We start from the raw sequence: 21215 nt of genomic DNA, 5'->3' as shown, positions 1-21215 counted from the left end.
GGAAGGAATACTTCGAGGACCTCCTTAATCCCACTGACACGTCTTCCGAGGAGGAAGCAGAGTCTGGGGATGAGGGGAATGACCCGCCAATTTCCGGGGGTGAGGTCACTGAGGCAGTTAAACAACTCCTTGGTGGCAGAGCCCCTGGTGTGGATGAGGTCTGCCCCGAGTTCCTAAAGGCTCTGGACATTGTAGGGCTGTCCTGGTTGACACGCCTCTACAATGTTGCGTGGAGATCAGGGGCAGTACCCCTGGACTGGCAGACCGGGGTGGTGGTCCCCATCTTTAAGAAGGGGGACCGGAGGGTGTGCTCCAACTACAGGGGGATCACACTCCTCAGCCTACCTGGGAAAGTCTATGCCAGGGTGCTGGAAAGGAGAGTTCGTCCGCTAGTCGAACCTCGGATACAGGAGGAACAATGCGGTTTTCGTCCTGGTCGCGGAACACTGGACCAGCTCTTTATCCTCTCGAGGATACTTGAGGGTGCATGGGAGTTTGCCCAACCAGTCTACATGTGTTTTGTGGACTTGGAGAAGGCATTCGACCGTGTCCCTCGGCGTGTCCTGTGGGAGGTGCTACAGGAGTATGGGGTGTCTGGCCCATTGCTACGGGCCATTCGATCCCTGTACAACCGTTGCAAGAGCTTGGTTCGCATTGCCGGCAATAAGTCGGACTCGTTCCCGGTGGGTGATGGGCTCTGCCAGGGCTGCCCTTTGTCACCGGTTCTGTTCATAATTTTTATGGACAGGATTTGTAGGCGCAGCCAAGTGGCGGAGGGCTTTCACTTTGGTGGCCTCAGAATCTCGTCTCTGCTATGATGTGGTTCTGTTGGCTTCATCGGGTGAAGGCCTCCAGCTCGCACTGGAACGGTTCGCAGCCAAGTGTGAAGCAGCGGGAATGAGGATCAGCACCTCCAAATCTGAGGCCATGGTTCTCAGCCGGAAAAGGGTGGAGTGCCCACTCCGGGCCGGGGATGAGTTCCTGCCCCAAGTGGAGGAGTTCAAGTATCTCAGGGTCTTGTTCGCGAGTGATGGGAGAAGGGAGCCGGAGATAGACAGACGGATTGGTGCGGCGGCTGCAGTGATGCGGATGCTGCACCGGTCCATCGTGGTGAAGAGGGAGCTGAGTGTAAAAGCGAAGCTCTCAATTTACCGGTCGATCTACGTCCCTATCCTCACCTATGGCCACGAGCTGTGGGTAGTGACCGAAAGAACGAGATCGCAGATACAAGTGGCGGAAATGAGCTTCCTCCGAAGGGTAGCTGGCCTCTTCCTTAGAGATAGGGTGAGAAGTTCGGCCATCCGGGAGGGGCTCAGAGTAGAGCCGCTACTCCTCCACATCGAAAGGAGCCAGCTGAGGTGGTTCGGGTATCTGACAAGGATGCCCCCTGGGCGCCTCCTGGGGTTGGTGTTCCGGGCATGTCCCACCGGGAGGAGGCCCCGGGGCAGGCCCAGGACACGCTGGAGAGATTATATCTCTCGGCTGGCCTGGGAACGCCTTGGTGTTCCCCCGGATAAGCTGGAGGAGGTGGCTGGGGAGAGGGAGGTCTGGGCTTCTCTGCTTAGGCTGCTGCACCCGCGACCCGGCCCCGGATAAAGCGGATGAAGATGGATGGATGGATGGATGCTCCACATGAAAAGTACAAATATTTAAAAGGTATGCGTTCTTTGTTTCAGTGTGATGCAGGTGTTTGCTGATATATGTTGTGCTAAAGTTGGTCATTTTACTCCAACAACTGCTCTTCATATGGCTCTTCCAACTCTTTACAGCTATAGTTCAGCTTCACCTTTCTTTCTTCCACCACTCCCTACATCCATCACTCCCTCCATCAATCCCTGGCCCAGCATATCATTCTCCATCTTGTACTATTTCCTCCCTACATCTACGATACAACTTCCTCTTTTCCTCATTCTGTCTTGTAATTTTTTCCTCCATCTCTTAAATTTTCAACTTGCCACTTAGCTACCCCAAAGAAGTTCCGCTTTATCAACTCTGCATCGAAGCTGCCACTGTTTTTTCCCCCCCTTTCTTTCCACTATCGTCGTTTCCATCACTGAAATGTAAACAGAGATAATATCACCTACATTCCCAAAGTCTATAGAAGGATCAGGTTCAGTAAGCCCCTGCGATGTTGTGGCATATATAGTTTTATCCTATTCAGACTATGGAAACATCTCAATGACTAGCTATTCAAAATGTCCAAACACATAATTTCTCTATTGTGCACCTATACCCCATGACCCAAGACTTGTTTAATGACTAGCTCCTCCAGAGGCCATCTGTGTGAGTGTGAGTGTTTGTGTGTGTGTGAATATTGTACAGTATGATGGAAACTCAATCTGGTGTGGGGTGACAGAGGAGACCTGCAGTGTTCTTAAGCATTAAGCATTCAGCTATATAGCTATATCTGTAAAAGGCAAATATGAAAATGCTCTCCCTCTCTCTTTCACACACACACACACACACACACACACACACACACACACACACACACACACACGATGAACAGGGAAACCCAGAATGCAATGAGAGTATTGAAAATGCTTTTTCCCTCCTTGTCTCTTTCATTAACAGTGTTGAAAAGCCAAGAGTTCTCTACGTCCCTCTGGCTTACACACACACACACACACACACACACACACACACACACACACACACACACACACACACGCGCACACATATATATGCACACATTAAAGACACACACAGAAAGCTCTCCAATTCATTGGAGACGTGCCTCACATGGTTTGCTTCAGCTGGTCTTCTTGACAAATGCCACATTACAGCAGAGGGAAGGAGAAACTTGGCATGCAATCAAACTTCTCTCATGATTTAAGATTTGAAATGCTTCAGCATGTGCAGTCCCTCCATTCCACTCTCTGCTCCCTCTCATTCTCTCTTTCTGCCCGAATTTTTGCTGCTAACGTGTCTCGCTTGTTACCTCTCTTTCATTGCTCTATCTTTCCTGTTTAGCTTTCCCTCTGCTAACTTGGAGCAGAGCTGTGCTCTGGGAATATGGCCATTTTAAAGGAGTAAGCCACAGTTTGTGTAAGTATGTGCATGTCTGCAGACGTGAGTGATTATATGCGAGTTTCACTGAGGCTGTGTGTACGTTCTGCAAGTGCATCTTTGCAGCTTGTTCAGATGTGTGTCAGTCTCACGAAGCTTTGCCCTTTGCAGTTCAACAGTCCTTTAATCCTCATCACCAGTGACCCCTAACCCCTGCTTCTAACCTCTTCACGCGCGCACACACACACATACACACATAACCGTGTACAACAGACCACACACACAAACATGCACATTCATGCCCCTCATGTCCCCTTATCAATGGCACCTTTCTAAAGGTCTTACCAATGCAGGCTTGAACAAAAGCTGAAGGCTCTGCTTTGTTGTTTTTGTTGTTCATGTCAGCGAATCATCACAACAACCTTCTTCCTCAGACATATTTCTAATAAAATCAATATAAGCTACCGGACCACTAACTCACTAAAATAATCACATGCTACTTTGCTGAGCATTTTTCTATACTGTACGTAGACCACGCTTTCTGACTTTATCATATGTTATTCATTTCCACTGATAAACATTCCCAGTAATGCTTGGAGGGTGGAAATTGAAACAGACAGGAAGGTGGTTTGTATCAGCAGTGTGTGTGTTTGTGTGTGTGTATGAAGATAGACAGGCAAAGGGCACCCTGCTGTCAGTAGTCAGAAATACCCTATATAGCTATATGTACATCAGATATGTGTGGTCTGAAGAGCTGAAGCCACAGTAGGCTTTAACAATTGTGTTTTCAATACATACAGAATGTGCCAGCCTTCTCTTTTGTACTGCACTGAGTAGCTGACATTAAAGGCATTTCTCCGCAGCACATGACAAGCAGATATGTGGTTGCATGCTCCTTCAATCACAGCGCTCAAAGCAAACGCACATGTAGCCAAGCCACTTGCAGATCACTGAACTCACTCACACATCCATACACAACCACTGACATACACTCACACGTGGAAATGCAAACAGTTCTACACATCCTCCTCCTAAGCTTCCTTCTGCTCTAACTCCCTCTGTGTCACAAAGACACACGAAGCAAGAGCTGCACACAAATCTAAGACTACACCACCTGTCCTCAATAAACTGAACTTTTCACGAGGCACCTTTAGACAACGGCTGATCCTGCTTCAGAATACACCTCAGAGCTGATGTCTATATCACACTCAAACACGAACGCATATGTGAACAGGTGAGCAGATAAATGTGCCTAATACAATATCAGACACAGGTTTATGAGCTGCAGTGAAAAAAACGCTGCTATTTTTACAAATGTTCTTGATAAAACAGTGAGTAAATCATGCCAGTGCCCATCATACCATGCCAAAAAAAGAAAATCTACTTTTATGGGCTGTCAGTCACTTGCACTCGCACTTTTAGTGTACTTTTATCCCCCCTTTGGAGGCAGCTGCGGCTCAGGAGGTACAGCAGGTCGTCTACCAATCGGAAGGTCAGTGGTTCGATCCTCCAACTTGCATGTCAAAGTATCCTTGGACAATATACTTAACCAAGAGTTCCCCTGAATGCATTTATTATAGTGTTTGTGAACATTAAGTTAGTGCTTATGCACAGAAAAGGGCATTTGTATGAATGGGTGAATGAGGTTTGTAGTAAGAAAGTGTTTAAACTGAGTAGAAAAGTGTAGTATCGGTCACTACCAGTCGATATGGTAGCTCCGTATCAACACGTGGGGTACTGGGGCAATAATTTAATTTTAAAAATGCATAATTGAGAAATTACTGAAAACATTAACTTGGGATCAACAATTTATACTTGAGATACATTTGAATGGCATTTATGTAATAGTGTAATGGAGCCAAAAACAAACATTAGAAAGTTAAAGGACAGTGGTTTAATTCCAGACTCTCCCAGTCTGCATGTTGATGTGTTCCCTGACTCAATACTGAACCCCAAACTGCCTCAGATGCATCAAATCACATGATTTTTAAAAAAGTAAAACATTTGATAATTAACTTCTTACAACACTGAAATTATTCACACAGTCCTGATGTTTCAGGGAAATAATGTTAAAAATGGTGTCCAGTGCTGTGACTTCTTACCTAAAAACAGGTGTATTTCTAAAGTAGTAATACAGCATGACTCAAATTTTTACCCCTCTGTTAGCATCTTATTACTAAAATATCCAGTGCTACTCATTTTACTACACATCTTGCACTGCAAGAACGTTGCCTTTAACTTTAACATAAACAATAAGCACATGAAAATGGCACGTTTCTAATATTGTGACCTAAACCACAACACTAACCACTTTGTAAAGACAGATGTTTGGGCCGACAGCTGTACTTAATTCAGTTAAACTTCAACTAAAAGCTACCTAATGTAACTGAAAGTGAGTGCGGTATATGTAGACATATAGGTGACTGTGACACTCACTTCATCTCCAGAATCTCCTCCAGCTGCTTTCGTCTCTCCTGTCGCAGACTGTTCAGATGTCCGTCTCTTTCATGCAGCGACTGCTGAGTGGAGGACAGACGCAGTTTTGTGGCGTCCAGCTCCTGGCGCGTCTTCTCCAAAGCTCCCATCAGCTCCTCCAGCTATTCAGTGGAAGACAAAGAAGGAAGGTGGTATAAACACACTAGAGGACCCACATTGATCCGTTCTTAATTATAAGTTTATAATAATACAAAGACACATATCTATTCTGCACTTATGCATGCACACTCACACACAGAAGTGAGCATGCTAAAGTAATTTGATATATGGCAAGTTATCTGCTGTCTGTGTGTGTGTCAAGAACGTGTGTTGGAATGCTAAAAGATGACATAAAATGACAGCCTAAACATTGAAAATCAACATTTAGGAGCAGGAGAAATTACTCGGGTTCACAGGTTAGCTGAGTGATTGTTCTGACCCTCTCCTCTCAACCCTCGCCTTTCACTTATCATATTCTCAAGTGCAGTTGTGCTTTAGAGCTGAGGATAATGATCAGCCTCTTGACTGCATCCTCTGTATCTGCACACACATGTGTGTCTGACAGGATATGACCTCAGGGCGTCATTAGACAGGAAGTGTCTAATTGTCTAACAGCTAGCACTTCACAATAGGATGCGGTATTACTCAAGCATGTACAGATGTAAATGTAAAACAACAGGAACATACATTTATCTTTGTTTAGTTTTGATGAGCTGCTAATTTGTGATACAGGGGAAAAAATCTAAAATTTGCAAGAAAAAAAGGAGAAAGAAAAAAAGTAGAGAAAAGGATTATTGGGGAAAACCACTGCATGGGGTAAGACATGAGAAAAAGGAATGGGCCTCTTTTACGAAGGAGCCAAATGGTTCACACATTTTCAGGACAGTTTCCATCTCCTCCAGTTTTCTAGGTGTGTTTCACAGATGTCAGCTTACGTGCTCACTCTTCATGAATATCACACGCTGAATACGAGAAGAAAAAAGCAAAGGGAGTGCGGAGCGCTGAAACTTAAACAGTACGGTTGGAAAATGACGACTTTCAGTCAAAACTTCTTCAAAATGTAACAAAATATTCAATATATTCAATAAAATACACCCCATAGCTCTGCCAAGAACAATTGACCTCAGTAGTTTCTAGCTGTTAATAGACCGAGTAACGTCAAAATATGCAAGTCTCCAAACTTACACCATTTTAATATTCACTGTTTGATTCCAGGATCGAGTGCATACAAAGCCAATCTTTTCTTCTTGAAAGCCAAGGGTCACACACACAGCTCCACTTACACCCACCACATGCCTATCAACCCTCATGCACCAACTTTTTCCTTCCCAGTCCCTTATTAGTCCACCACCCAGGCTAGCCCTCACTTCACAATCACATCATTAATAAGGAATACAATGCATTTTAGTGAAATTAGGGACCTAATCAGCTTAGCAGTGAGCCTGTGCGTGCTAATTTAGCTCAACTTCAAGGCAAAGCCCCCCAGCCAGGCTAAGGCCTTCTAAGGCTGGCCCAAAGCCCCTTTAGTTGATAAGCTGATTGAGGGCTCAGAGGTAAGGGCCAAATCCCTCTTGTCCGTTTGCGTTGTGTTGCTGGTTCAAAGGCCTAGTTCAAACGCCACAGAGGGGAGAGCAAAACAGCAGAAATCAAGAACAAGAGAGAGAGAGCGTGGAGATAATTGCGTGAGACAACTTAAGAAGGCAGATGGGAACACGCAAGGCTCGGGACAGTGGCTGGACAGCAGAGATGATTGTATGAGAAAGACGAGAGGCAGAGGGAGTGAGAGAGTGAGAGACTTAGAAAACAAGGGTGTGAAAAAAAGTGACCCAGGGCATTACCCATGCTCCATTTCAGCAGGTCAGGCTGATGGAAGACTTTCAGCGCATTACACATCATGAGACTGATTACTCTGGGACAGAGGGGAGAAGAAAGAAGAAAATCAAGCAAAGAGTGAGGAGAGGAGGGGGTGAGAATGCGAGTTTGGCAGGGCGGGCTGAAGCGGTGCCAGAGTCAGGTGATGTTTCAAAAGAACTGGTTCCTCTCTAAGTCGCTCCACGCACTCTTTTCCAGTCTCCGAGGCAAGACTGGTGATGGACTGACAACTGTCTAGTTTTAAAATGATGGCATGCTGAACTGCTCCCTTCTTATGTGGTAACGTTATTTTGGCTGACAACGCTCACTCCTTTGACAGCTAACAGTGAGCATCGGTGACTGAGCACCTTGAGCACTCGGGCAGCTTTCCTTGTGTCAACACTGTGGCTGTAACTCTATTCTAGTTCAGCTCGTGTCAAGTTCAGTCGCCAGTATGACCACACGCTGGCTCGGTATGTTTTCTATGCGTAGGGTTTGGACTGACTTATAATAAAGGCTTGTGACTATGGCTTGTGGGGTCAATGAATGTTAATGTGTCATCAGCTAGAAAAGGCTTTTCCTGAATCTTTGGGTAATCTCAGGTCACAGCTGAATCATTTACTTCTATGCGTGCAAAAAGTCCCTCAGACATAAATATACTTTTCTGACTTTGCAGTGAATCAGAATATTGTTTGATAAACACAGTATCCATGCTGAATGCAAGTCAAGCGTGTAAAAGTACAGAAATTGTGAAAAGAAGGGAGAAAAAAAAACAACAAAAAAAACAAGCCGCAGTTAGCGTTGGCGCTCGCAAAATTTTCTAAACTGAGTTTGACCTTCTCTTACTTTGCTGCTCCGGCCTCTCTTCATCTTTTAAACTCTCCCAGGAAGCATACGTGTGTGTTTGAGGCAATATAGCCGCCATTCTGGCTCAAAATGTTGGTTCTTGTTTTAACCGCCGATTGCTCTCATGTTACTTGTGGCACTCATAAGTAATGCGAGGTCATTCTCATTCAAATGCATGCTCACACCGAGAGGAAACACACTCCCTTGCCTTGTTTCTCTTTCCCACCGCAGACACACCTACATACACACACACACACACACACACACACACACACACGTAAACTTTTTTGGGGCCTGCTCAAAGTTGTAGACGGACCAGCAGGCAGCCAGAAAGGCAGCCAGATAAGCAGGACATGTGGTTAAAAGGGGCAACCTGTGCTCCATCAAGTCTCCAGCTTTGTCAGTCACTCTGCTTACAGAGACATAAACTCACAACATCTCAAACGTTTTCAAGGATGCAAAGTTAACAAGAGAAAACGAAAGGAGGCCACTGGAATTTCTTCTCCTATTTTTTGGTTTGAAATTTCAGTCAAGAAGAATAAAATAAACAAAAGAGTGTTTAGAGAATAAAAAGTAAATTAAGAAGAAAAAGCAATAACAGAGAGGAAACAAAAGGCAACTACCCATTTGGTAATAATGGCATAATGGTCTGCCTGCAGTTACATTTTGAACCACATGGAGGCGCATTTAAGTTTTGTTTTTTGCAGTGGTCCTGAAGTCCTGAATGATCTGATCAACTGATCACAGAGTTTAAAAGGTACACAAGGAAACCTGTGTGGAGAGCCTCGAGACTGTCTGTGTGCATGCGTGCGAGCAAATGTATATGGTGGTATGGCGCCCGATACGCGTGCGCTACGCCAGGTAAACCTGTCTCTGGGCCTGAACCCGGGCAGCCTCCTCCTGTGCCCAGAGAGCCTCCCTATGTGCAGAGGTGTTCATGCTTTCTCTCAGTGCCCTCTCCAGCTCCATGATCCGCTCAGCTGTGTCCCGCATGGCATCCTGGGAAGCCAAAAGAGGAAGCTAGGGGCATGAAGATTTAAGGGGAGGGGTTTTGGAAGCAAAGCAGCAAAAAGCAGGAAGATGAATGTTTTTTTCTTTCAGTATAGTTTGTTCTTAAATGTTCAAACGATTTGGTGCACAAATCATCTGCATTCACACTGCACTGTTTGGCCCTTTGCAAAAAAAAAAAAAATCATTCTAGCTAAATCAGAAATGAAAGAAAAGAAAAACAAATCCTGCAGCTAGAGAAGCAAACAGACTTCCCAAATGAAGAATTAGACACAGCCGAGAGAGAGATAAGTAGGGCAGAAAGAGTTTCTAAGTGCTATGACCTTTGCTGCCATCTGTGTGAGTGTGAGAATCTGTAGGTGTGGAGCAGACTGTGTGCATTTACATGCACAGTTTGTGTGTGGCCTCTCACACCTATGGTGAGTGGAAGAAAACGATCCGCTTCCACCCTGGTTGATGGAACTGTGAAAGAAAACACTGGACAGAAATAATAAACCCTCTGATTCTCCATCTCACTCTTTCTTTTTTTTGTCAACTTTCTCTGCAGCACCGAAAGCGTTGACTCACTTTCTAGTTCACACGTTCACACTTTTCTGGGAGCACTACAGAAGCTTTGTGGACACGTGGACGAGGAAACAGTTTCCAGTGATTTTAAATGGTTAAACTAATGAACTGATGAAGCAAACTTATAAACTTCACACTAAACCCCAGATCTGATGATGTGAATTATAGAATTACAATCAAATTCTGGTGTGAACTCATATCAAACAATGAGCCTTTAACTATTACGGAAACATATAGTCCCATAATTGTGCAACCTTCTCTGTAGAGTCACAGTGACACAAGATGACAATAAGAAGGGTATGTAAGAAAGAACAATTAATGGCAACACGCTACAAAATGTGTCCATTAGGAGCAACAAACAGTGTCACAAACTTGATATACTCAAACCTTACATCTACATGTAAAATATAAATGTGAACGAGGTATGTGAAAAGCAATAAGCACTGTTGAAAGTAAAAGGGATGGCCGGAGGCTCTCTAGGAAACAGAGAAAAGTGAGAATAAGTCTGGCTGACTGCTGTTAAAATGATATTTCATCTCAGAAATAGATGCTACATGTTTGTAAAAGTGAATATAATCTTTGAAAGAGTGGCATCAGCCAGCTTTAGCTGCCCTGTAAATGTGCATATGTCTCATGTCTGACAGGGATGTAGAAAATATTTTGTATTACAAGAGAAATCGCTTGTGATGGATTCCACACATGTAGTGAAAGTCATTTTATGAGACAGCGCCAGGAACACACAAGTTGCACATGAATAGCTTATTAAGTGCCTCCAATAAATACTAAAGAAGAGGAAATAAGTATAAGGTTGGTACAATTATCAGCCCATCAGTGCAGGAGGCTAACTCACTGAGCGAGTCAGTGGTGCAGACTAAAACTGCAGCAACAGGATTATCCGTAAGTGTGATGAAAACATTGCCAAGCCATCCGAATCACAAGTGGATACTTGTGGCACGTTACGTCGGCATGGCACAGCTGGAGGTGAGCGACAAACACCCACACACACACACGGAGCCAGGCTGAGTGCGTCAACGGTCCGAAACTGTAATTGGATGTGACAGACAAGCGGTAACTCGATGCACCAGAATCAACAAGTACTGGTCTGACCCCACCCAACAGACAGAAACACGCACATACACACCCCACTGAGATGGGGCTGCCACTGCTGGACCCCTGAGTGTAACCTAACCAGAGAGCTGTGTCTGCCCCTGTATGAATGTGCACTATAAATGTGTCTGTGCATACATGTTTGCTTTAAGTTTTATTAGTAACACGAGAATATCGCTGGCTTTCAAGACTACAAAGAATGGGGAAAAACAGGGCAAGAAGATACAAAAGCACACAGGGAGAAAAGTAAAGATAATTGCCTCTGCAGCACCAATCATCACCTAATTCCCCCAGGAAGGATCATTATGGCTCTGGTCTGTTCTGGCTTGATGAAGGGATTACGATCACTTACATAAACGAGCGGAGAGTGAGAGAATGCACATTTCCAGCAGCTGTGCACCTATGATCAGACATCTGTCTCAGTCTTTATGAACTGTTGTGTTTCATAATTTAAAATATGCTAAATATGTGTGCAGGGCCAGACATCTCATAAGTAATTTAGGTCCAGTTTACAGACTCTGGGAACAATCTTTTTTTTTTCTTCACATTTCCCCCTAAATCAAAAAACAAACCAAAAAACACAAGAAGAAGAAACCTTCCTTGCTATAATTCACTTTCAAAAACAGGTGAGCACCGAGGGTTGCTGATGCCTCTCAGTTACAGATAAAAGAGAAATAAAAGGCCGGTGTGAAGGTTTGAGGAGAATACTTCCGATGTGTTTTCTCTGTGTTTGTTAAGTGCAGCGTGGCGCGATGGAGACAATGGAGCAAAGAGATGTTATCGCTCCATCCCACATAAACTCTTCTGGCAAGATTGGGAGAGTTTGTTTGTGTGTGTTTACCCTTGGAGCGTGCTGTGTTCCTGATGCAGCCAGAGATAAGAGAGAGACAGAGAGCAGTGGAAAGAGAAAGGAAGAGGCCACAACCCAGCCTCACCGCTGAGCAGACACAATATACAGATCGTATGTTGTGTCTGCATAGCCAGTGAATATTTGATCTAATGTAACCTGACTTCAACATTTCAATGTTTTATTAGTATGCCTTTGTTGCATTTTTAACAGATTCCTCCTATATTTACCTCAAAATGTATTACATTAAATTGCTGTCTATTAGCTGACGTCTAAGAAACTTAAGTCTTATTCATGTTGGATTGATGTCCAAGTTATAAATTTCTTCTGAAACCTGCCCCAAAAATGGGGAAACGTTTTTCTTCAACTTAACTGCACAATCGAATTTACTAAAATGTGGTGCACATGTGAAATCACTGTTAAAGTGGATTTTGCAATAACTCATAAGGATCAAAGGACTCTTTGACGTCAGACGGTCTGGAGACAGAAATATCTATATTATGGAGTTTGTGTGAATTTTATGTATTGGGTTCATTTTAAAACAAGTCTAAGACTCTGCAGCCGCCTTTGTGGTTCAGTGAGACTATATCCTCAAAGCTTAAGCACAACATTGTTTTGGACTACATGTTAGCTTTGGCATAATCAACACTGTCAAAGCTAGCATGCTCGTTTGTAACCGCACTATTGTTTGCCATGATTGTCCGTTTAGGTTAATGATATAGTAACAGTTATTAATGCCCAGAAATAGGTTGATGGGAATGTTTTCAATGAAGTGTATTAGAATTGAGGTTTTGCTGAAGGAGTTACCAACATGATTAAAATCATCTTGAGGAGACAAATGTGTGCCAAATTCACGAGATTTCATCCAGTGAACATTTAACTTTGAACCACAAATGTTAAAAAGATGCAAAGGTTTGTTGTGGAAGAAGCTGGTAGATCATCAAAGTTAGGGTTTAAGCACTAAGTATAGTGGATGTCTGTATCGAGTTTCATGGCAATCCACTGAATAGTTCTCTAAATATCAAGATTAACCGAGAAAGCTTTAGAGCCATGCCGCTGGCACGGCTAAAAATCTGTGTTGAGACATGAAAGGAGTTAACGTTATAAAGCACGCATGGATAAGTGAAAGTATGCAAGAATGTTATGTAAGATGTCAGCACAAAAGGAATTACAGTCCAGTGAAAAAAAGAGCTTTCACAGGACACCATGTAGTGCTGTGGAAAACTAAGTACACCCACAGAATTAAGAAGGTCAGTAGCAGCAGCTTTTATAGTCTAGCTGTAACATATCTTTGTAAAAGCAGAAGTTTAATGGTCTGGAGCGTTCTGGTTCATCCTAACACAATCCCATAATCTTCCCAGTAGTGGGCGTCCCAGCAAATTCACCCCAAGGTCAGACTGTAAACAGAGTCTCAGGATAATTGCATTAAACCTAAGAGCTCCATCCCAGACAAGTATGGCTTGTTTGGAAGGGCTGTCAGGAGAAGGCCTCTTCTCTCTAAAAGAACATACTACTTCCTGTAGGTATGCACATTACCAACCAAACAAACTACACAACCTCTGCAACAACCTCAGGAGGGATGATGATTTGGGCTTTACAGCTACAGGACCTGAGCACTTTGCAGTTATGGAGTTAATCATGAACTCGTCTGTACACGAAAGGATTCTAGAGTCAAATGTGACATGCATGCAACAGGACGCTGAACCAAAGCACAGCACAATGGCTCAGTCAATGTCCAAAGCTCAGCCCAAGTGCAATGCTGTGGTGGAATCATGGAGTCCTGTGAAAACTGTTCTGTATATTGTTATGCAGAACATCTGGCTCAGATTACTTATTAAGAATGAGAGCGGCCGGAAAGAGCTGGCTTTTTGTTTCTCTTGGCCACGCCCACCTCTCAGGTGCAGCCAGTTGCTCTGAAGACCAACTGAGGCTCTTGCCAGAGGAAACAGCAAAGAATAGCACAGGAAACCAGGAGGGTGGAGCATCACAGATCAATGACAATAAACAGGAATTTCAGTCTGATTTCATGTATCTGCTCGAAGATGAACATTTCCTTTGGTCAGTATTTTTTAATATATTCAATAACTACAAAAATAAATGGAAATAACAAAATTTTGCAGACCCGAGGCCTTTCTCAAAGCTTCTTATCCAAGATGCTTCTTCTCCAATCTCTCCCAATTGACATATCTGAGCGTCTGCCACATTTAGTGCCATCCCAAACATTAAATGATGTAGTCAACAAAAATGTGATGGTTATATTGTATTCAGGATAAATGATACTAATGATAACACTGCTAATAATATGCTATAATAATAATAATAATATTTAAAAAAATACGAATCAGAGATTTTCAGGAAGGGCTTTTTAAAGAACCTCAAAGAGCCGAGGAGAGTAAAAGAGATCACAAACATAAAGGCGAATGACCGTGTAAGCTTCAAAAACAAGCAGTAAAATCTGGTAAACACTGAAGGCCAACAAGAGTTAGAGTGATGTGGTCACCTCCACTGGAACGAGTTAAAAGACGAACAGCAGCACTTGGAGGCCTGTCTGACATTCAAGTGGAGTGCAAATATACTTTGCTGTAATCTAGAAAACGATTGATGTCATTTGAATGTAAAGTGCTGTATATTCATGGGGACTGTTGCTACAGCCAAGCAGCTCGACAGAGTTCAAAATATGAAGATGTTTACAAAAAATAGAGAAAGGCCACCAAAGAAGTTTGGAGTAAGTTTTATTTTTCGCACATGAAAGAAGGAAGTTTGTCCCAAAGCTTGCAGCTGTATTTATATGCTACACCTGAATCAGGGGCGCTTCGTTCAGCTGTTAGTGTAACTTCAAAAAGAATCGCACTAAGGACGCACTAGGTAAGGTCCGCTTCAGCTTGTCCCACGTCCCTGTACCTGCATGCACGTCATGTCTCTTTCCAGCTTGCAGCAATACTAATGTGTGTTTCACAGACACTGTTTAGATACAGAAATAGGAAGTTGAATGCTGGCTGCCAGAATACACAAATAGCAGAATAGTTCAGCAGAAAAACAGACTGAGAGAGACTCTTGGTCTGTTTGGCAGGAAGGTAAATGTACTTTACTTCATCCGTCCCCTGGGAATAACCTGGCATGGCTACACTCTGTATATTAACACCTCAGCATAGGCCTGCAGACGAGTAGAAGTATACGTGTGCACTCACACAGTGAGTCAACACTCTTGTTGACGTCTAAGCAGGTAAGCAACTACACAAATTACATCAGAGAGGGTACATCATGAGGTCTGACTAGACACAGTGTGTTGCTATTCCCATGTGAGTCACCATGATGCAGTTTTAGGTATGGAACTGAGTTTTGTTTCTGGTTAAGACTGGCTCTGAGATCTATGAATGGAGGGAGAACAGCACAGCTAAACAGAAGAAGACGAAAAATTCATCGACATCATTTGCAATTGGTGGTGAGAGGGGAAAACAAAAACAGGTAGATGAACTGAGAATGAACCAAACTGAACTCTGCTGGTTGGAAACATGAAAAAGAATCCAAACATAACACTGACATAAACGTACGAACATATTCAAACCTGTGATAACGAGTGGGGATGTCCATCAATCAGGGCGTCTTTCCTCATCTCGCCTGGCACCGTCTGCTTCTGGATGTTAGGAGACTTGATTTGTCTTCAGACAGAGAAAAATGGATGACAACAGATAAACAAGGAGTGTTTGTTATATCATACATCAATGATCAAAATCTGAAATACATTAAACGACTAAATTAAATGCTATAAGATATACGGTCATTTGAAAGTACAGAACTGCTTGTTTTTTTGACATATTTGAGCCTTTTAAAGACGACAATTATCCATAAAAAAATATTCATCAAAATGACCATTTTCTTCAACAAAAAAGAAGAGGGGAAATAATTAATCAAACCTTCAACACCATGCAAGTAGAATTCGAGGCAAGTGGAAAAAATGCTTATGGACGCCTACAGAATGAGTCTAGCAAGTGATTGCATGAACAAATGCAAGAAACTCTTCAAACGTTCTGCAGATGAAGACATGTTGCATGAATGAGCGGTCAAAAAGCTCAACAAACAGATGCCACAAACACATGCAACATCCTTTTAAGTCAAGAGTGGACTGGCTTTCACCTCAGAAACATAGTGCACCAGTTGAAATGTATGTTCTTAAAATGTATGACAAAACCAATTTTCCTTGAGGTTTTCTTCAAGTGTATTGCCTTTGGACTTAGTTACTGTATCAAAGAGAATCAAAACATTAACCAACTATGCCAGAAAAGTGGAAGATTGTCTTTATTAAGCCCCATCAGGAAACACATTTTTTGCATTTAAGCTATCCTTTGTATGAGGAACAATGGGAAGCCAGTGTGCAATCGGGGACCAAGATTTCTGCATCCTTATGTTGAAGTGTCCTTGGGCAAGAGACTAAAACCGAAGGACCTCCCTATGCACCCTTACGGGTTTCCATGTGTGCACGAGCTTTAAAAATATGTCTGTAAGTGCAGCTTGCAGTGCACTTTGAGTACTACGTAAAGGGCTGAAAAAAGCATTAAAAACTAGAGTAGGTTAAGCACAGAGCACAAGTTAGCCTATATATCAAGTTGTTGGGCAGCACAGAGGCACATTGGTGGCCTCGCATCAAGGTTGTCGGGTTTAACCTGACAAGCATGTCCAAAGATTGCTTGTCAGGTTAACTGGTGATTCTAAAATGGCATTTGGTGTGATGGTAAATACTTACACAACACAAAAAATAACAATAATAACAGCAATAATACAAAAATTGGTGTGGGCATGGAAGAGCTGAGCCAAGGGTAAGGGAGTTTTCATGAAATTCATTATATTTCAGGGGAATAAATCATACAGAGTGAATGTTAAATGTCTGAACCTATATTTACACATCCTAGCGTTATCAGAGGGGAAATCCTCGGCCTGCCCAGCACTGTGCAGCTGCAACTGATATCTGACCACTGGCACAACATGGTGCAAAACCGTGCTTTACTTGAAACAAAGAGGCTCTGAAGAAGTTTTAAGTTAAAAGTTATAAATTATAATCAAAAGCATATAAATCAAAAAGTAAAACCTCTGACATTTATCCTCTGGTTCTGTGGTAAAACAGGTGCTTCCTAAGATGGAAACGATGGCTAAACTGGGAAAATTTCAAAAATTCTTGTGGCTAATGGGATTTTTTCAATGAATGGCTCCAGAGGGACAAACATGCAAAGTCTGGCCTTTGTGTCCACTTTTGAAAGATTGCTTCAACTATCAGCTGCACTGTGATGACGGGCGAAGGAGCGGCTCCCAGAGGAAACCAGCATAAACTTGGCGAGATCGTGCAAGCACCACATAGAAGGGGACGTTGTTTTCCACACATATGTGCATAAATTACACTTCCTTGCAGTTTTTATTTTGTGTGTTTGCGTCTGCGTGTGTGTACCGACTATTGAATATAGCACAATATTTGTACAAATAAGTTCGCTTCATTGTCCTGTCTTGCTTTATCTGGCTTTATTTGTTTAGTTTCATTAGTTAAAACAAGTTCTGCATGCTTCATCTCAGAAGACTGCAGAGCTGCACTGTGTACAGTAAATCAGGAAAGGATGAATGCTGTGTGCCTAGTCTTAGCAAGAAAGCAGACTGGGACAAGACAAGACACGACTGAGGTAGGTGAGACACTGCTGTGTAAATCTTTCAACAACAAAACACAAACATATGCAGACAGGAGATGCGAGCACATGCATGCGCACCACTGCGCACATAACCCACATTCTCCTTTTAAGAAATAAGTTGAGTCTGATTACTGACAGAAACACACACATGGGTAGTAAATCAGCTGTCAGCGCTGTGTACTGCTCAGGTGCTGATTACAGAGTTGAGCTGTGTATTAACCAGCCAGGATGGATATGTATTAACCTCCGCGCCAATCCCTGAGCCTTGGTATATGTGGCACACACATATTAGGTTTAAATAAATATGGAAAACACACACAAGCCCTCACAGTAAACTCACTACTACTAGACACTCATTAACCACAAAATGCATGCACCCTGGTCTTACGGTAGAGTTTATGTTTACTCACAAATATGCTCAAAATAGAATTAAAACACACATCTCTGAGCTCCCAGTTAGGCCTTCATACTTTAAGAGAAAAAGAAAATGAACAGAAAGTGCGAGAAAGCTGACAGTGATAAATTAGTGCTTAAGAGAACCCTCCAACACTGTAAACAAGCTGTGACCAAGCAGCTGCTAAAATGCGCCACATTATTATTCCACATCCACACTGGTGTGTTTATTCTGGGCGCAACCGACAAGCTGCCCCCACATGTGGGCAAATATTTGCTGTCACAGCCCTTAGTTGGAAGCGTGTGTGTGTGTGTGCATGACTGTCTGTTTTCATGATTGATGTTGGTGTGCAATGAATGTGAAATATGCCTAATAAAAAGATGAATACATTTAACACCTTCTCACCTTGCCACACACACAACAGTAACCTTTAAAACCATTGAGGAAGTTTTGGTTGTAATAACCAAACATCTCTAAAGTTAGAAATATCCTGTCTCAGAGTGACGCTGAAAAACTAGTTCGTGCATTTATTACTTCCAGGCTGGACGACTGTAATTCATTATTATCAGGAAGTCCTAAAAACTCCCTGAAAAGCCTTCAGCTAATCCAAAATGCTGCAGCAAGAGTCCTGACAGGGACTAGAAAGAGAGAGCAGATTTCTCCTGTTTTGGCTTCCCTTCATTGGCTTCCTGTTAAATCCAGAATTCAAAATCCTGCTCCTCACATACAAGGTCTTAAATAATCAGGCCCCATCTTATCTTAATGACCTTGTAGTACCATATCACCCTATTAGAGCACTTCGCTCTCGCTCTGCAGGCCTACTTGTTGTTCCTAGAGTATTTAAAAGTAGAATGGGAGGCAGAGCCTTCAGTTTTCAGGCCCCTCTTCTGTGGAACCAGCTTCCAGTTTGGATTCAGGAGTCAGACACTATCTCTACTTTTAAGATTAGGCTTCAAACTTTCCTTTTTGCTAAAGCATATAGTTAGGGCTGGACCAGGTGACCCTGAATCCTCCCTTAGTTATGCTGCAATAGACGTAGGCTGCCGGGGATTCCCATGATGCATTGAGTTTTTCCTTTCCAGTCACCTTTCTCACTCACTATGTGTTAACAGACCTCTCTGCATTGAATCATATCTGTTATTAACCTCTGTCTCTCTTCCACAGCATGTCTTTATCCTGTCTTCCTTCTCTCACACCAACCAATCACAGCAGATGGCCCCGCCCCTCCCTGAGCCTGGTTCTGCTGGAGGTTTCTTCCTGTTAAAAGGGAGTTTTTCCTTCCCACTGTCGCCAAAGTGCTTGCTCATAGGGGGTCATATGATTGTTGGGTTTTTCTCTGCATGTATTATTGTGCGATCTACTGTAAAATATGAAGCGCCTTGAGGCAACTTTTGTTGTGATTTGGCGCTATATAAATAAAATTGAATTGAATTGAATAACCAGAGACGTGGCAGAAGGGGGCGTAATCAACATTTCTATCAGTATTTATATCTGTTATTACCCTTTATTATTCCCTCCTGGAAACCACACAGGTTTATAAGTCTGCCGTTTCATGTCTCTGGCTTGCATCTTTTAAAAAAATGTTTTTAATCACGTGTTGTTGATTTTATGAGTTTTTATCATTTTTATGAGTTGGGTTTGAAAAGTGCTGCATAAATAAGGAGTATTATTAAATTCTCTTAAGAAGCACGGCGTGCACACAGGTATTTTCACACGCGCACGTATGTACACTGAAAGGAGGAGAAGAAGAATCTGTTTATCCTCTGATCTTTGATGTCTCTGTGTGTTTTTAGAAGCTTGCAGGCATGTCCATGGAGAGCTATCTTGCCATGAGGGCATATCAGCTATCAGACAAAGCTCCTACTGGCACAGGTGTATAAACCAGCAGACACGCTGGTCCTGTTTGATAGCTGATATACCCCCATCAGCCCATCGGTGCAAAAATTAAATAAGGATTCTGACCTGAGCGAAGGCGAACGAGAGCACGAGGAGTGTGCAAAGGAGCAGAAGGGCTGGGTCGCATGCGAGTGGAAAATATGAGAAGGAACAGTGATTTGTTGATTAACGAAATGAGTAAATTCTGCAGGGAAACAGTATTTTATTGTGGTGACATTTCTTTGAAAGATGAAGTGTGAGAGAGAAAGCAGTGTGAATAAGTCCAGCCATTTCCTAAACTGAGCGTAATAAGTAATTTTTCACATTTCCTTTTGCTTCTTCCACCTGGAGCTCTCCACACATCCACCTTCCAACATAAGCAGCTCCACTTTATTTCTGGATGTCACCAGAGAGCTTGTTTTTCCCCTCGTATATCTCTTCTTACATATTTATATAGCCCTTTCTTTATTTCAGTTTTTCCATTATCACTTTGATATTTTTGCTTGATGTTTGCCTTGTATTTCTTCTGTAGGAATAAAAACATGAAAACTAATCAGTAATCCTCCTTGTGGACCTACTGATGTCCCTTTTTAGGAGAGCTGCTGAGTGGCCAGTAGCAAGCAGCTGTGGTCAAAGTGGGTTCTTACAAAATCTGATTGTGGTCAATTGTGAATATAGAGTCATTTCCCATGTAAATATAGGTTGAAAGAAGCAGCAACTTTTAAAGAACAAAACAAACAGATTGCTATCGTTCCCTTCACAACACTTAATTCTTACTCTCTCGTTTCTTTTAATAAACCGCCGAGTGGAACAAAATCCTCAGATTTCAAGCAGACGGCGACACGCTGGCGCAGTTACGGCTCAGGGTTGTACAATATATTGAATAACAGACAGATATGATCTGAAGTAAAAACATTTTCTAACTAATGTAAAAACTGAAGGAACAGAGAAGACAAATAGAAGAAAATGAAAACACGGTGCGAGTTAACTGGGAGACACAGATGTTATCTGAGATGCTTTTCTTGTTGAAGAGAGTTTATAATGCCATTTTCAACTTTTCTCATATTTTGTCTTTGTGTGTGTGTGTGTGTGTGTGTGTGTGATGGGGTCCAAGAAAGAAAGAAAGCAGTATAGTTTATACGTTTACATTTTTAAATTTGAGTATGTGCATTTTACTTCACTGAACACAACTATCCCCTGTGTGTCAGAAAATAGTCCTCTTCTACTGTGGGTTTATCTCGCTTACAGAACTGTGCAAAAGTACTGATTTCTTTATATGTTACTGCAAAGGAGCCAGAGTTTCTTATTATTTTTAAGGTGCTCTTGAACAATTATTCCCCAGGTCAGTGAGGTTTTTCTTTATTTTTTTAGTTCAGCCTGGACAGTTTGTGCCTGACCTACAAAAACACCAGAGACACAATTTGACAGATACAAAATAGTATTTTTGCACCAACAAGGTGTTTCCCAAACAGCTATTAGCCAAAGACTTGCCATATCTCAGCATGGTGTTTGACATGCTCTCGCCTTAAGAAAAGTGAGGAAACTGGTCAAGCAGAGGACAAAAGAAGGA

General features: G+C 42.6%; 1 protein-coding gene across 2 annotated transcripts in view; it reads right to left on the bottom strand.

Moving 5' to 3' along the window:
• Nucleotides 1-21215, bottom strand: part of LOC146363672 (ERC protein 2) — a 159425-nt gene that overhangs the window by 70569 nt on the left and 67641 nt on the right. The window contains exons 11-13 of one of the 2 annotated variants that reach the window (XM_084918139.1): nt 15273-15366; nt 9049-9201; nt 5446-5606 (exon numbers count right to left, since the gene is read on the bottom strand). In XM_084918139.1, coding sequence (XP_084774265.1) covers nt 5446-5606; nt 9049-9201; nt 15273-15366 — 408 coding nt within the window. The remainder of the gene's footprint in view (nt 1-5445; nt 5607-9048; nt 9202-15272; nt 15367-21215) is intronic. The other variant, XM_084918138.1, reaches the window with a different exon arrangement.

The sequence above is a fragment of the Perissodus microlepis genome, chromosome 20 (genome assembly GCF_051167445.1).
Source record: "Perissodus microlepis isolate ML-2025 ecotype Zambia chromosome 20, ASM5116744v1, whole genome shotgun sequence".
NCBI classification, from domain to species: domain Eukaryota; kingdom Metazoa; phylum Chordata; class Actinopteri; order Cichliformes; family Cichlidae; genus Perissodus; species Perissodus microlepis.
This window is presented reverse-complemented; position numbering and strand designations above follow the sequence as displayed.